We start from the raw sequence: 17540 nt of genomic DNA on the forward strand, positions 1-17540 counted from the left end.
TCTTCTGTTGTGTCTGAAGACAGCCACAGTGTATTCACATACATAAAAAAAGATAAATAATTCTTAAAAACAAACTAGAGCTGGAGAGATGGCTCAGCAGTTAAGAGCACTGACTTACTGTTCTTCTAGAGGTCCTGAGTTCAATTCCCAGTTTCAGTGTATATAAATCTTAACAACAACAACATTTTAATAAATTTTTTCTTTTTTGTTTTTTCGAGACAGGGTTTCTCTATATAGCCCTGGCTGTCCTGGAACTCACTCTGTAGACCAGGCTGGCCTCGAACTCAGGAATCCGCCTGCCTCTGCCTCCCAAGTGCTGGGATTAAAGGCGTGCGCCACCACCGCCCAGCTAATAAATATTTTTAAAAGAATAAAACATACTAAATTTGGTAATATTTACAAAGAACTGCAGCCTAGAGAATATTGAAATAATGAAAATTATAAAATTAGGATCTCAGTCAGGTGGTATAGGTGGTGGCACATGCCTTTAATCCCACCACTCAGGAGGCAAAGGCAAGCGGATCTCTAAGTTCAAGGAAAGCCCAGTCTGCAGAACAAGTACTAGGACAGCCAGGGCTACACAGAGAAACCCTGTCTTAAAAAAATCAAAATATTAAATAAGTTTCAGATCTCCCAGTAAGGTAACATCTCCTCATAGAATTCCATGTAGACACTGCCCATTTAATGGCTTGTTGAGCAGTGAAATTAAGGGTGATTTTTAAAACACAAAATGCATACTAATGAGTTCACATACATATATGTTACACAACTTTCTCTGCTCTCCCTCACCCTACTCCATCTAGGTTCAGGAGGCACCTAGCTATGTTCTTGTTCTCCTTAAACATCCTATCTGCATCCAGGCATCTGGCATCTGGCTTCCATCTACATTTCCCTTGTTCTAAAGCGTGCATTTTGTAAGACAGTAACACCTATGTGTCTGCAATGTGAAACTCTTACCATAAACAACCAGTTGAAGATAATAGTTGAAGTTAACGTACATATTGCCATTTGCCTGTATCTCTAGTCTCAAAAGTGTCATTACTGTAACTCTACTACTTAAATATCGCCAGTACAAATATTCTAGTCCCATGAATAAAAGAATTTAATATGCTGCCTTTATACAGCGAGTGCACCAAAATAGAGAACTATCCTTGTAGCAACTCAAGTCTCAGGGACAGATGTACTGATTAGAGATCTCCCAGCATAGCTCGGGCTTCTCTGGGGCCTTCTGAGCAGATGTTGTCCTATGACTCACTCATTCTGTACCAATGTCCACTATATTAGACCACTCACATCACAGCAGCCAAGGAGCCAAAAACAAATCTTACATTTTGCTTGTGTAAATAATAAAGCTTCCATTTGAAATTAGCTTGCTTCTAAAAAGGATAAGAAGTCTTACTTGCAAGTACTGTTTTGACTTTTAATCATTGAAGGCATGTAGTTTCTATTATAGGGACCAATGCTGCAGCTTACAAAGTCTAATATATCATAGGGACACAACACTAGATATTAATAACAAATACCATTATTCTGAATTAACCTTTCACAATTTATTACCATAAAAGCTAAATACTGACATTCTTAAGGATTTTTTAAACTAAGTACAAGCAATTAATACAAAATTAACTAAGCAATTTTCAATTATTTCTAAAACTTATTCATTGAAATAATTATCTGAAGAAAATACTTGTAAATTTAAATAATGTTAATATTCTAAGGTTGTTAGCAATGCAAATAAATTAAAACCAGAATTATTTACCAGATCAAGGGAGACATTCAGATTTTAAAAAAGACATTGGTTAAGTCTCTACCCATGTAGACTGCAGTGCAGAGTTAATGTTGGCACAAATATAACAGAAGTTAGCTAACAGTCTAGACAGTGTTCCAGCATCAATCTTAAACCTTAATCGAAGAGTTACACTATTCTGTTCTTCCCAACAGGGGAAAAGGAATAAAGATAACTGCAACACATTTCAGCAGAAGCTTGAAAATTAGAACAATACCCCTGAAGTAATAGTGAATGTTTGTTTAAAGCAGTAAAATCATCAGAAATCAAATTGTACAATTAAAGTATATTTCACATATGCATGCTTATAATCTGTTACTAATACATACTGGATGAAGATCAATTTTAAAATTAGAAAAATATAAATACAATAAATGTAAATATATAGTATGTAAATATAAAACATGTTTTCACTTGCTACCAAAATCAGAGAATTTTTTTAGAGAAATTATCATGTTAAATAGCAGTCAACAGCTACATACATTTAGTCAGTGAATGTCTTGCTTGTTTAAAACAAGCACAAGTCACTTCTGTACTTCCCCTGATGACTGACAAGGGATGAGCACTTTACTCAAATGTATACACTATGCACAAAACACAATTAGGTGGCTATAAAAATAAAACATAAAGAAAAGCTTTTATCACTTCATAATCAACATTTTTATAATATAATTTCTTATAATATTTGCTGTAATCTTTACACAATGAAAAATCTCATGAACAGAGAAACACAGTATTCACAACCTAAAAAAGAAAAGGCTTAATCAGACAAACCAGAGTTAACTCTGGAATAAAACTATTTGTATGAGATAGTGTAGTAACATAATGTCAATACATCAATGTTGCCAAATATCCTATAATAATTCAAGCTACATATACAAATTTTTTTAAAAAAAAAAAATACATTCTTACAAGACAGGAAAAGTGGCCATGTAGAACTATAAACTAACTAAGGTACTCCGAAGTAAAAGAATTAGAAGTTCGGGGCCAACTATGTAGTAAATTCACAGCCAAAGTGGGCTACACAGATACTATCTCAAGCGGAGTATGGTGGCCTATGCCTTTAATCCCAGCAGTCAGGAAGCAGAGGCAGGTGGGTCTCAGTGAGTTTGAGGCTAGCCTGGTTTACACAGCAAATATCAGAACAGCCAGAGTTATTACACAGAAAAACCCTAGAAGTGGTGGGTGGGGGCGGGGGGAAGCAAGGAAGTGAGGGAGGAGGGAGAGACACTGTCTCATAAAACCAAAAATGTTAATTAACTAATATCTGTGTTCTGTTTCTGGTGCTGGACAAAACCTTCCCTTAAAGCCTGGGGAGATGGAGTGGGTATAAAGTACTTCCTAAGGACATGAGTTCAGGTTCTCAGCAACCACATAAATTCTAAGAGGACATGGTGACCCAGCTATATCCCAGCATTCTGTAGGCAGAGAAGCTGGCTAGTGAAACTACATCAATAGTAAGCTGTGGGTTCAAGTAAGAGACCCTGCCTCAACATGTGAGATAAAGAATGATCAAAGAAGACATAGGATGTCAACCTACAGCCCCAACACAAATGTGGGGATATATACATGCCCTACTGCACACACCCATGGGTTCATATACATAGGACTATACATTCACATATGTGTGCACACACACAGACACATTAACAAACAAACAAATACTCATAAGCATTGCCTAGCTGGAGACCTGCCTACTGAAGCTACCCAGGGGAGAGCAGCAGACGCTGAAAGGGAAAGAGATGCTACTCATCATATTAGGGACCAGCAGGACCAGAAAGGGGGGAGGGGTGTGCAGGGAATTATCAAGAAAGGATTTATAACCCCCCCACCCCCATGTGTCAGAACCCAAAGAACACTGAGGCTATAACGACCCCTTTCCCCAACAAAAGCACCTGCAGCCTGTTAGAGACAGAGGGATCTGAGAACTTCACGTTTTTTTCAACTGGATGAAGGGATGCCAGCAACTACGTCTTGTTCTCTATATTTCATTCCCACTCTTATATACATCTCATGGTGTTTGCTCCTGTTTGGATGCTGCTCTGTCAGGTTTGAAGACTGCTGCTTTATTTACGGTTTCTACATCCTGTTTACTACATACAAGGCCTTTTTCAGCTACCTCTTAACTCTGTCTTCCTCTTTCTCATCTTTATTCACTCACTGTTTTTACTTCTTACTTATAACATTATACACCTTTAGCAACCTCTAAATCATGTTTCCTAACAGTATTCTAGCTTCCCCTCCCAGCTACTTTACACATCTGAAATATATTTTTCTTTTCAGAGTCAATCTAACACTCACTCCTTATTTTACCCACCGTATTTCCCTTCATACCTCATCTTACTAACTAAAATCTCAATCTAGTCCACTATTAGTAATTTGTCCTCCACCAGTTAGTGGTCAAGGGACCACTATAATTACTGGCTACTAGAGACATCTGCAGATTGCAGACATCTGCAGAATGGTAACGCCAAGCAATGTGGTTGGTCTTGCAGTTAGTGTCACCACTGCTGTAGGAGAACAACACTTAGCACACAAAGGAAAGCTGAAAGTATCCATGGAGTTTAAAAAAGAACAGGTTACAGGAGGTTGATTCCATTCACTCAAGCATAACAAAGACTGCACTGATTTCCAAAACCAAGCCTGTTCCAATACTTAAGAAATGACAAGAGTTCTGACAACTAAGAAAAATGTGGTTCAAAACATGATGCTTGAAGATAAAGGGACTCTGCTGGACATCAGAAGTTGTTCTCACATCCCTGATTAATTTAAACTCATTAATGATAGAAGAGTTACAAAGCGAACCCTACAGTTGGCTATTTTGAGCAGAGGACTGGAAATGAGACCTCAAAGTTATGTCAGAAAAAAATATTCAAGAAAAAGTAAGCACGCTCCAATCACCTAAAATATAAGACCACCAAGGATATAAAAATATATCCAAACAATTAAGCTGCAAATAACTAGTAGACTACACAGTTTCATACAGCATTGCAATTTAAAGTAGAAGAAACTGTTTTTGCTATAGTTATTTTCCACAGTAAACAGAGGCTGGTTATTAGAATTTCTTGTGTATGTAGAAGAGAACCACTGCAGAATTATTGATTACATTGAATTTGTTCTGAAGAAACAAAGAAAACATAGGGTGTTTGGTCAAATTATTTGCTAAAGTCTAATACTAGATCAATTTAATAAATACTGCTGAAAAAGATAATTACAGAACCCAAGGGGGGAAAACTCCATTATTTTAGAATACAATCAAAGACAACTTTATATTGGCAATTTGTGTCTAAGGCAAAAATGTGTGATTCATTTAAAACTTCTAAATGACAAGCTTATGAAGGGGGGAAGGTGGGCTCTTGAAAACAGAAATTTATGTCCATGGTAATTAAAGGTGATTTACTAACATATAAACACCTAACTTAACCTAAGGGGGTGGGGCAACTGAATGAAGGCAGTTTTACCTTCTCATTTAGCAGTTCAATAAAGCAGTAGTGCCTTGAGGGCTACTCCAAATAAACTAAAAAGGCAACTCAAATCTGGAGTTCCACCTTCAGCTCCTTTTAGCCAAGTGCCCACAACAAAACTAAAGGAGCTCTCTGGAACTGTGTTCTTAAAGCTCTAACTAAACAACTGTGACAGAAGAAATTCAAACAGATACGGGGGACTAGGAATATAAAACAGAAAGAAGACACATCTGCCATTAATAATTCAGAAAAAGGATAAGGGCCTTTATTTCTCCTTGCCAAAAATTCTAACCGTATGCACAGAAATTAAGAAACCATCTTTATACGATCTGATCTTAGCTCTGTGTCCATAAGAACTGGGCTGACCAGTGTATAAGAGGAAAAAAACCAAGAGGGAAGTATACTTAGCAAACGCTTACAATCCTATTTGGTGAGGAAAGAAGGAGGTGTTTTCTAAGAATTAAGACTGCATATCAGAAATAAAAAGAAACAGCAACAAAAGCCCAAGGCACAGACAGGTAGTGTTGGTGCACAGCTTTAATCTGGGAGCATTTGGGAGGCAGAGGCAGGTGGATCTGAGTGTGATGGAAGCCTGGTCTACATAAGGAGATCCAGGACAGCCAGAACTATATAATAGAGAGATCCTGTCATTGACTAACTAACTAACTCATTAATTAAAGTTCCATGGTACAACTGGCAGTTATTCTAAAATCTGAAATGCTATATTTCCTAAAATAGACTCTTACTTTATGAAATAAGCACTGAAAATAAAATTAAAAAGAATAAATTACTGGCCAAAAGAAGTCTTGAGCTTAGTATTATAATTATTATGATAGAATAAAAGCATTTCTATGTTCTAAAACTGGCACACTTTACATTTGCAAGGGAGATCCAGCATCAAACTGGTAATTCCAGACCTCTATGATATGTATAACACTGGGGGAGAGTAGAGAGGAGCTTGCTGCTGAGAGGAGGGACAGAAAGCAATCAAATGGTCATCTATGAGCTTATCGGCTCCATAACTGCACAGACAAGTCAACAAAGCTTTGGAAAATGAGGATAATAGTAATTTCAAAACTCAAAATCTATAGCAAAATCTGGGAACTTCCCATCAACTTTCCACTCAAGTCTAAGCTGTGGAGCCCCCTCGCTCCTTCCTTCCCTTCATCCCTTGCTCCTTCCTTCTTTCCCTCCTTACTATCTTGAGCCTCCATACTGACTGCTGATGTTAACTGTTCATCCACTTTCAGTCTTTCTTCCATCAAGTGTCTGTATATTCCTTTACATGCCTGTGAGGCTATGTACTTTCTTAGATAATAATAATAACAATAACAACAACAACAACAATATCTATTACTTTAAAATATAAGTGTATTCTTTAATCTTGATATTCATATAACCTAATCCATTTATCTCTGTAACTTATTTTGATATTTTTGTCATTAATTTTATGTGGCATTGATTAAGTTGACACTTATTACAGGCAAGTTTTCTGGTTTTTCCTTTTTTCTTTTCTTTTTTGTGTATGTGTGTTACGGTATGTTTGTATTAAATGAGGAAGGGTCTACCAGATATAATACCTACCCTTCTATCGCCTCCCACTCCATCTTCCTTCTCCCACAAAAGCAGTACGAATGAATTTTCTTTGCTGGATTTCAAACTTGTATAATGCATGTCTCTCAAATTAGCTACAACATATTACACAGCAAATGTCTTTGCCATTCATGGCTTTCATGCTCACTCGCCTGTTGCACCCACATTTGGAGATCAGAAGTTGATAGATACCCTGTATTTCTTCTCTCACCCTCTACTGTGTGTGTGTGTGTGTATGTGTGTGTGTGTGTGTGTGTGTGTGTGTGTACGTGTGCATTGCTGTAGGTATGTGCATATGTGTATGCTGGTTCACATGCGTGCATGTGTGAGGACAGAGGCTACGGTGGCTATCTTCAACTTTTGACTTTTTAGGAAGAGTCTGTCAGGGACCTTGAAGCTCAGCGACTCCTCTAGATTAGCCAGAAGGCAAATGAGCTTCGGGAATCTGCTGTAAGACACTGAGAAAGGAAATCAAAGGAGATGGAAAGATATCCCATGTTCCCAGATTGACAGACTACTGGGGGGGGGGGAGGCTATATTACCAAAGTTAATTTACCTATCAAAACTCTGATGTCACATTTCACAGATTTAGGAAAACCAACTCAGGAATTCCTATGGAACCACAAAAGACCATGAATAACCAAAGGTACGAATACTGTTAGGGCATTAAAATACCTGGCCTCTAATTAGACTACAGAGCTACAGTGACAAAGACAACCTGGTACTGCTATAAAAATGGATGGGTAGGCAAATGGATCACACTAGGACTCCAAAATGAAAGAACAAAGAAGTCATGCCCACGTATTTTGACAAAGGAGACAAAAACATGCTGGATAAAGACAGCCTGTTCAATAAACAGTACTGGCAAAGCTTGATTTCTTTCACCTTGTATGATCAATTCAAAATGAATCAAAGACCTTAATTTAAAACCTGAAATGCTGAAAATTCTAGAAATCCATAGAGAATTCTCTTCAAGACACTGGAGGAGGAAGAACTTCCTGAGCAGAACACGTAGCCCAGGAGGCAGCCTAAACTATAAACAGATGAGACTACATGAAAATAAAGTTTCTGCGCAGTGGGAACTGAAGAGATGGTTCAGTGGACAGGAGCCTGTACTGCATGAAATTTGTACCTTTCAAGCGTTACAAACATACATAACACACATACATACACTCTAAGTACACACAAAAACAATATGCCATAGAGCAATGTATTTACTAACTAGCCATTAAAGAACGTTTCCCAATAAATGCTCTCCTAGGAATCAGGAGAGGCTGCCGATGCTCATACTGACAGAATGCTTGTCTAGCATGCATAAAATCCTACATTTGATCCCCAGCACAACATACATCAGGAGAAGTGGTACATGTCTATAATCCCAGCATTCAGAAGGTAAAAAAAGGATCAGGAGTTCAAGGTCATCTTTGGCTACACAGTGAGTTCAAAGCTAGCCTGGAGTTATCTTTGACAGCCTATCTTTTAAAAACCCAGGAAGCTATTAACAATCATTAGGTATAAAAGTTAAAAAAAAATCATAAAGTAAATAAGAACAATATTTACTTTCAATTTACAATGTATATCTGTATATCCTACTATTACAGATTTTATTTTTTTATTTTTTTTATTTTTTATTTTTTTGTTTTTTTCGAGACTGGGTTTCTCTGTGTAGTCCTGGCTGGCCTGAAACTCACTCTGTACACCAGGCTGGCCTCGAACTCAGAAATCCGACTGCTTCTGCCTCCCTCCCAAGTGCTGGAATTAAAGGCGTGCGCTACCACCGCCCAGCTACTATTACAGATTTTTAAACCTGTTTTATCTATTTTCAAAAATTGGCATTAGAAAATTAAAATTCTCATAGGAATAGAAAAGGAGCCTAGGTATACCTAACGGAACTTTAAATGTGTATTACATATCCCTCACTTACTAATCTTTCTGCTAAGTCTATCTCATTGAGAAATACCAGAGATCTACAAAGAAGATAGCCATAAGAATATTCATTAGCAACAACATCTGCAATTTTTAAAAGTTACACATAATAAATAAATAGGAAGCTATTCAGCAACTCATGAACAATGAGGTAGTAGTTAAGTAATAGTGAAGCATGAAATAAGCCAGTCTCAAAAAGAGGAAATACAGTATGAGCCACTGACTTGAGATACTTAAGTCAAATTCAGCCTGGCAGTGGTGGTACCTGCCTTTAATCCCAGCAGAGACAGGAGAATCTCTGAGTTGGAGGCCAGTGTGGTCTACAGATTGAGTTCCAAGACAGCCAGGACTACACAGAGAAACCCCATCTCAGAAAAAAAAGACAAAAACCCAAACAAACAACGTAATCAAATTCAGAGACAGCAGAACAGTGGCTCTGGAACAGGAGCAAGTAATTAGCACTGTGGAGTGCTGTTGAAAAGGTGCTTAGCTGCAGCCTGAGAAGATGAAGAAGTCCCTCAAAGGGGCTGGAGAGACGGCTCATTGGTTAAGAGCATCTACTACTCTTGCAGAGGACTGGGTTGGTTCCTAACACCCATACAAAGGTTCGAAACCATCTGTACTCCAAGTCTAGAAGATCTGCCACCCTCTGGTGACCTGTGTGGTCAACACAAGGTGCACATACATATATGAAGGCCAAACACCTACATAAGTAAAAAATACAATTTGGGGGTTAGAGAAATGGCTCATCAAGTCAAAGCACTGTTGCTCCCGCAGAGAACCTGAGTCTGACTCCTAGCACTGACATGGCAGCATATAACCATCTAATGCTATCTTCTGACCTCCATGGAAACCAGGCAACCACACAGACATACAATGTAAGCAAAATATGCATTTTTAAAAATCTAAAAGAAAGCATAATTAGCATGAATAGTTTTCTAAAGTCTCTAAAAATGGATGGTGACACTAGCTATCTAACAATTAGAATACACTGAATACACTGAACTTCACTCATAACAGTGATTAAAAATAGCAAATATCCCAGCACTTGGGAGGCAGAGACAGGCGGATTTCTGAGTTCGAGGCTAGCCTGGTCTACAGAGTGAGTTCCAGGACAGCCAGGGCTACACAGAGAAACCCTGTCTCGAAAAACCAAAAAACAAACAAACAAATATTATGCATATTAACACAATTTTTAATTTAAAAAAAAAAAGAGAAAATATATTGCCATTTAAAATCTACATTTACACATGGGCATACCCAGCAGTTAGAAGACAAGTTCTCCATTCAAGACCAGCCTGGTCTACATAGCAAATTGCAAACCAGTTAGAGTTACATGGTAAGACCATACCTCAAAAAATATATAAAATAAAACCTGAATTAAAAAAAAAAAAACAACAGCATTATAAACATCCGTTTATATATGCTAACATAAGACATCTCGTATTTCAACTACAAAATAATTATGTAGATAGTACAGCACTACTGCTCTTATTTTACATGGAAAACTATAGCTCAGAAATGCAGATTATACTTTCAGTTTTATAACTATCAGTAGGAGCCAACAGTAACAATCAGTTTGATTCTAAAACACATACTGAGAATATCAGGGTATGGTTCAGTGGTAGGATTAGCATGCAATGGCCTAGGATCAGGTCCCACAATCACACATCTACACACACACACACACACACACACACTCATACTATATTCATTCAGACAATTTTATCCTCAAATTTAACCTAACATGATCATTATTTTCTTTTCATGGTATTACTTAAATGACCTTTCTTAGAGCTAGAGCAGGCCTCAGTAAGCCCCTAAACAGTTATCTTACGGAGCTACTTCATAAACTACTCTGAATCACTTGTACTTCTGCTTCAAAGTAAATGAAGGCTTTAGCAATTTATTTTATTTTAAAAAGCTGTGTTAGATCGTGTAAATGACTAACCTAAAAAGGCATTTTGGATAATTAGCTTCAAAAGATTTAAAAATAAACATACTGGTACAAACAGATGTTCTCAACAATAAAGTCTTCCACGAAAGTAATATACACTAAGCATAAGAGACACTTATTTTATTTTCAAAAGCAGTTTAATCTATTAAATAATTCTTTGAAATAAGAATTTCAATTTTTTTTTTAATAAATACCAGACACTTTCCTTTGGGGGTAGGGCATTGCTGGGGACAAAACACAGTTTTAGACATTCTAGGCAAATTCTCTACCACAAAGCACATACCCATCCCTAATAAGAGTTGTTTTGTTTGGTTTTGTGTGTGTGCGTTTTAAGATTTACCTTATTTTTAATTATGTGTATCTATGTGTAGCAGAATTTTAAATATTAGTGCAGCAAGAGGCCTGTGATTGGACAGGAAAAAGGAAGGCGGAGCTAAGAGTGGGAGGGAGAAGGGGAGAGGGCAGGAGGAGAGAGGAGGAGTGAAAATGGAAGCTGACATAAACCAGCATGGCTTTCACCAGCTAGGTAGATATGAAACCAAAGGTTAGGATAAATGGGATAAATTGTCTAATCTGTGTTGGCATCTTACCATTATCAACTGTCCTTGAAATTATTGTGTGGGTATCTTGGGATTTGAGTATTTGATGATATATAAATCTGATTGGTTAACTATAAACATTAAGAGTTTTGATTTACTGGGTTACTGGGTATTGTGATATCTAACAGCAATGGAGATTATTGCCTAGGGCCGTCGAGGCAGCGGAGTTGGCCCAAGAGCCAGGGCAAGAGTCATGGAGGCTGAGGTTGGCAGTGGGCAGAGGCAGCGACCACACAAAGGGGGCACCAGGCCAAAGAGCCTGCCAGGATGAGAACACTCGGCTAGGGCCAGGTAGCCCACAGGTATTGGGCATAGTGCGGGAACTTGGCAGTTCTATTTGGTTGCTAGAATGTGGGACCACTGGGACTGAGGTAGCGGCAGAGCTGGGAGCTGCCGGGCCAATTTTTTCATACCTCCTGCTACATATATGCGCAAACCTGTTTACGGGTTTGCACATGTGCAAAGGAGTCACTGGAGATCAGAGGTGTCAGATCACCTGAACTAGAGTTGCAGTGGCTGTAAGCAATCTGATTCTAGGAACCAAATGTGGGTCCTCTGAAGATCAGCACGTGCTCTGAACTGCTGAGTCAGCTCTCCAGACCCCTAATGTGAGTTTTTAATAACCAGGATCTCCTTTAATGATCGCAGGTAAACTAAACAGGCAGTCTAAATTAGTAAGTTTTGTGTGCACATTTGTGGTTAAGTGTCCATGTGTGTGAGAGACCTATATAAAGGCCACTGTGTGTGAAAGCCAGAAGTTGACATCAGATAGCTTCAGATAGCTTCTTCAATCATGCTCTACTTGATTTTTGAAATAAGGTCTCTCATTGAACCTAAAGCTCACTGACTGGCTGCAGTGGCTGACCCATCCAAAAATTATGTCTGTCCCCATGGCCCTAGCACAGGACACAGGCTCACACCATATCCCTAGACCCATAAAATTCTTTTTACTAACTTTCTGCCTGGTAAAAATCACCAAATCTCATGTTTGTTTGTGGTTTGGCTTTTTTTTTATTTTTAATGTGTGCATGTTTATATATATTTGTATGCCACATGTGTGAAGGTGCCTGTGGAAGCCAGAGGAAGGCTCCAGATGCTCTAGAGCTGGATTACACAAAGCTCGTAGGCACCTGATAGGCGAGCTGTGAACCAATCTCAGGTCCTCTGGAAGAACAGAAGCACACTTAACCTCTGAGACATCTCTCCAGCCTAAATCGTACATGTTTAATTCAGCAACACAAATGATATAAACAAAAGAGTAGACCTAACAGGAGTCAACGACTCATAAAACATTGTATTTTAGCCCAAATCGCCCAAGTTTTTGTGGCATGGCCCTGGCACAGGCACTGAATGAAGGTGTAGCATCAAGAGTTATTCAGGTGTGTAGGACAGTTATCTTCAACATCTCAACTTCAGAGTATGACATGAAAATCCCTTGCAAGAACCTGTGCCACCATTGAACTGAAACATTATGTAAAGCCTTGTGTAGAGCTCTTCTGACACAAGCATCACAGTTCTGAGCTCAACCCAGCACAATTTTTTAAAAAGTCAAAATGCCTTTATAATCCCCAAGTCGGTTCACACAGAAACACACCTCAGGTCTCTAATTCAGAACAAGGAATAACCTACAACCAGACCGTATCAGCAACCGTATGGGGAAATGACAGGGACATTAAGGTTAGAAATCAGTAAACTAATTCATGATTCATCTTGCAAAACAAAGCTATCTTCTATAAACCACTCATTTCTATTTGCGTAATATAGAAAAATATTATTTTAATAAATAAACAAACAGCTGTACTTACGTGTTAGATGAAAAATCCCATCACAGGCACTAATATGAGACAAAAAGGCATTCCCCAAGCCCTGCCCATTGTGAGCTCCTTTCACAAGGCCAGCAATGTCCACTACATTCAAGAAAGCAGGAATCTTGCTGAAATACAGAAGATAATTTTATTATACAGAACCTGCTTATCAACCAACTGAATTCTCCAAACATTTCACATTTCTTGAAACAAGGTTTGGAATGTACATAATAATAACTTGATAAATTAATAGTCCCCCAAATAAAGAAACTTTCTATATGCTTTGACTTCTTTCACTACATTATTATTTGTGTGTGTGTGTGTGTGTGGGAGGTGCGGGGTGGGAATGTATACACGAGCCACAGCTCGCTCTGGAGCTCAGAGGACAAACTGCAAAAGTCAGTCCTCTCCTTCCACTCTGGGTCCTTGGGATTCAATTTAGTTCATTGGGCTTGATGGCAGCTTCCTTTACCTACTAAGCCATCTCAATGGTCCTCTAGTGTGTGTGTGTGTGTGTGTGTGTGTGTGTGTGTGTGTGTGTGTGTAGCACCCACAGTTGTCTTCAAGTGCATGTAGTGGCCCAAAGTTTACACCGGGAGTTTTCCTCCATCATTGTCTACCTTACTCATTCAGAAAGGTCACTCAAAAAAATAAATAAATATAACCAAACCAAATCAAACAAAAAACCCCACAGAACTCATAGACAAGGCCTGTCTGTCCAGCCAGCTTCCTCCAGGGATTCCCAGTCTCTGCCCTCAGTGCACTACACGTACATGAGCACTGGAGAGCCAAACTCCAGTCCTCACACTGTGGGACTAGCTCTTTACTCACTGAGCCAGCTCCCGTGTCCCTCCTCCCTTGTTTGTACATATGTGAACATGAGTATGCACATGTGTTTGTGAGTGTCCACATGTGCATAGAAACCCTGAAAGCCAGAGGTCACATTCCAGTGAGAAGTGACAGCTACCTCTTCTTCCTATACTGTGACAAAACAGTATATCTACATCAAGAGGTATAGTCTTCTGTACTGTATGCTGAGCGTGTACACAGAATCATGGGATATAAGTTTTATAAACAACTTGCTGTATTTAGTTCTAAGCACACATATAGGACACCAGCTCTCTCTGATCCTGCCCAGCACTGCAGAGTTGATGCTGCCTCTCTCCTTATTGTATTTGCCCTTCTCTTCTCCAACACTGAGACTCCTGGTTCCTGTGATCCTCAATATATCCCAGAGTGTGCTGAATGCCTCTCTATAATCATCCTCTTCACTCCATCAGGTTCCTGTCTAACTGGCAGACCTCCTGTTTGTTCCTGGCTATTGTAAGGCTGTGCTTCTGACAGCAGGCAGTGCTTGTAGGCCCAGCAGCTGCCATGCTGCCATCTCGCCCCACTCAATTCCCTCCTAGTATATAGACCCTTGTCACCACTAGACTAGATGGCCATGTGATGCTACTAAAAATTTCAAAGATATGGAGATACAATAAATCTTTTGAATTTCAAATCTGTTGAAATTTTAAATATTAAAGGTATGAATTCCTCAAAAATATCCTTGTTTTCCTTTACTAAAAAGAAATTGATTAATGGCCCTTATAGAAATAAAGAAACCGAATAGAAGCCTATCTTCTGAAGTTTAGAAGGTCAAAATACTACTTGTATGAAAAACAACAGTAGAACTAAGAATACAGTTAGAACCAGGCGTAATAGTGCACACATTTAATCCCAGCACTCAGAAGGCAGCGCCAAGCTGACCTCTATAAATGTGAGGCCAACCTGGTCTACCTACACAGTGAGTTCCAGGCCAGCCAGGGCTGCATAGTGAGACCTTGTCTCAAAAGCAAAACCAAACAAACAGCATTATGTGATATAGGTTATACAAGCTCACATTCAACCAATCACAGATGAAAAAGTATTCACAAGAAGGAAATCACACCTGTAATGAGCATACAAGTTTTTGTCATTATTCCCTAAACAATACAGTGTACCTATTATATAACAGTTACACTAACTGTATAAGTAAACTAGAGAGGATGTGAAACATAGAGATGGTGCAAAGGCTATAATGCATGAAATAATTAAAGCACTTTAGGTGAGCAGCTTTAGATATCTCTAGAGTTCAAGAACCAATCCCCCATTCACAGATAACAACTGATTAGTAAAGATCACCTTCAGCAGCTGTAGTGTTGCATGCCTGTAAATTCCAGGCTGAGGCAAGAGGAGTACAGATTCAAGGCCGGCCTGGGCTACATAGTCAAACCTTACATTAAATAAACAAACAAAACTCATCTAAAAATTCCACTACCCAGAAGTTACTGTCACTAAATTAGAGATCTTCTTTACACACCTCTTCCTATGTATATGTATATGTAATGCGTGTATATCCTTACAATATTACATGATGAAATCATATAACATAAGCTAATTTCTCCCTCCACTTCATAATCTCAGAAAAAACTAACTGCATTAACAAAGAAGATCCTTCCTTCTTCCTTTTCTACTCTACAGTGCTTTATAATCATCCAAAGTAATGCTATGTTAAGTTGGGAAGAAACTTGATTCTGAACATATCAAATACACATCTTTCCCCATCTATGAGCAAACAAACAACGGTGTATTCCGGTAGTAGCGGTGTACCCTGGTGTACAGTACTTCTTACCTTGCTGGTTTGTGATACTGGCAGAGGAAGTCAAACCTCTCATCTGGCACAGGCACTCTGCTCTCATTAGGATCAATGGTGCAGAAGGGGAAGTTCTCTGCTGAAGCCTGACTACTGGTCAATACATTGAAGAAGGTGGACTTCCTAAAACAAAGGAACGCACTGTCAGTCAATTCTTAAATTGTTAAAAAAAACAAACAGACAAACAACAAAAAAACCACACACACATCTGATGCTAATTTGAGACCTCAGTATTTATAAGGACAAATCTGGGAAGGCGGAAGAAACATTTTTACTAACACAAAATATCGAATTTGATAATTTAATTTCATAATTAGGTTATATTCCCTATTTTAGTCTATATGGAATTTGAAAAAAAAATGTTCCCAAAGAACCTTTGAAACAGAAGATATCTGGAGTTCCATATAATATCACAAAACATATCCTTCCACAATGTACCATTATCATAATGCCAGTATCATTTCACCCATATCTAACATAACTTCCCTAATGTGACATACTAAAAGCTACTTGAGGAGCGGCTGCTATTTGTCTCTGAAGAAATAGGTCAGAGCTAATACTAACTTCTAATTGTTACTACACAAGGATTACTGGTGAGCCTCAAACTATAAAAGGAAATATGTGAATTTTTTTGCTATATGATTTAAACCAAGATAAAAAGTGCATTCATATGGAAGAAACCAGTCATTAATTTTTCAATTATCTGCTTCATATTGTGATATGTACTCAGAAGATGATGCCAACCCATAGAACACCAGTCATGTTTTTAAAATATGCAGTTTAAAAGTGAAGTCTGAAACAAAATGGGACTTTTAAGGATTTTGCGATTTGCTTTGGAGACTGCAGAGACGTCACTACAGTAACTTTCTCTTGCTCCAGAGAGAGGGCACGAGGAATTTAAAGTGAAAATTACTGTTACACAATTGAGGAAGCGGCTAAGGATTAGTTGGTAATTATGAAGCCAACACTTAAAAACTCTGGTTAAGCCGGGCGGTGGTGGTGCACGCCTTTAATCCCAGCACTTGGGAGCCAGAGGCAGGCAGATTTCTGAGTTTGAGGCCAGCCTGGTCTACAGAGTGAGTTCCAGGACAGCCAGGACTACACAGAGAAACCCTGTCTCGAAAAACAAAAAAAAAACAAAAAAAAAACAAAAAAAAAAAAAAAAAAAAAAAATGAATCAAATAAATAACGAAAATGAAAAAAAACAAATCTGGTTAGATATGATTATGTAAAAATGTTTGCATATGGACTAAATTTGATAACAAACAAAACTCAAAAAGTGTAATAGTTGAGTTACTATGTGATTTAAAGATGATGATTCCCCTACCCCCCGCCCTCCCCCACACACAAAATTTTATGGTAAAACTATCTTAACCACAGCACACCTGATTAAACTTTTAAACCAAGGAACCAGATCTTTTTCATTTAATTCTGAGAGCCTTATAAAAACAGGATGAAAAGAAGGTAACAATCGAATCTTATCTTAGTGCTACTAGTAAGAAGTGTTTTAACAAGATACTGAATGATACCTACCTATCAGTCTGAGCTTAATCACATTCAGACTAAACATTTCAGAGTCAAGTGGAAATGTGTGCCAAAATAGACACAAATCACTGCTGGTAGCAACACCACTAGTCAAATCAGTGGCTTTCGAATGCCTGCATTACAGAGGGTAAAGGTGGGCACTGTCAGGCCTATTACAGGATCTACCAGTATCCAAGCCCATATTTTAA

General features: G+C 38.4%; 1 protein-coding gene across 1 annotated transcript in view; it reads right to left on the reverse strand.

Annotated features, from left to right (window-relative positions):
* The window catches only part of Ola1 (Obg like ATPase 1), a 123310-nt gene that overhangs the window by 95057 nt on the left and 10713 nt on the right, over positions 1 to 17540 (reverse strand). Inside the window, exons 3-4 of the mRNA XM_034496332.2 lie at positions 15787 to 15930; positions 13131 to 13258 (exon numbers count right to left, since the gene is read on the reverse strand). Coding sequence (XP_034352223.1) covers positions 13131 to 13258; positions 15787 to 15930 — 272 coding nt within the window. The remainder of the gene's footprint in view (positions 1 to 13130; positions 13259 to 15786; positions 15931 to 17540) is intronic.

This window comes from Arvicanthis niloticus, chromosome 2, assembly GCF_011762505.2.
Source record: "Arvicanthis niloticus isolate mArvNil1 chromosome 2, mArvNil1.pat.X, whole genome shotgun sequence".
Taxonomy (NCBI): domain Eukaryota; kingdom Metazoa; phylum Chordata; class Mammalia; order Rodentia; family Muridae; genus Arvicanthis; species Arvicanthis niloticus.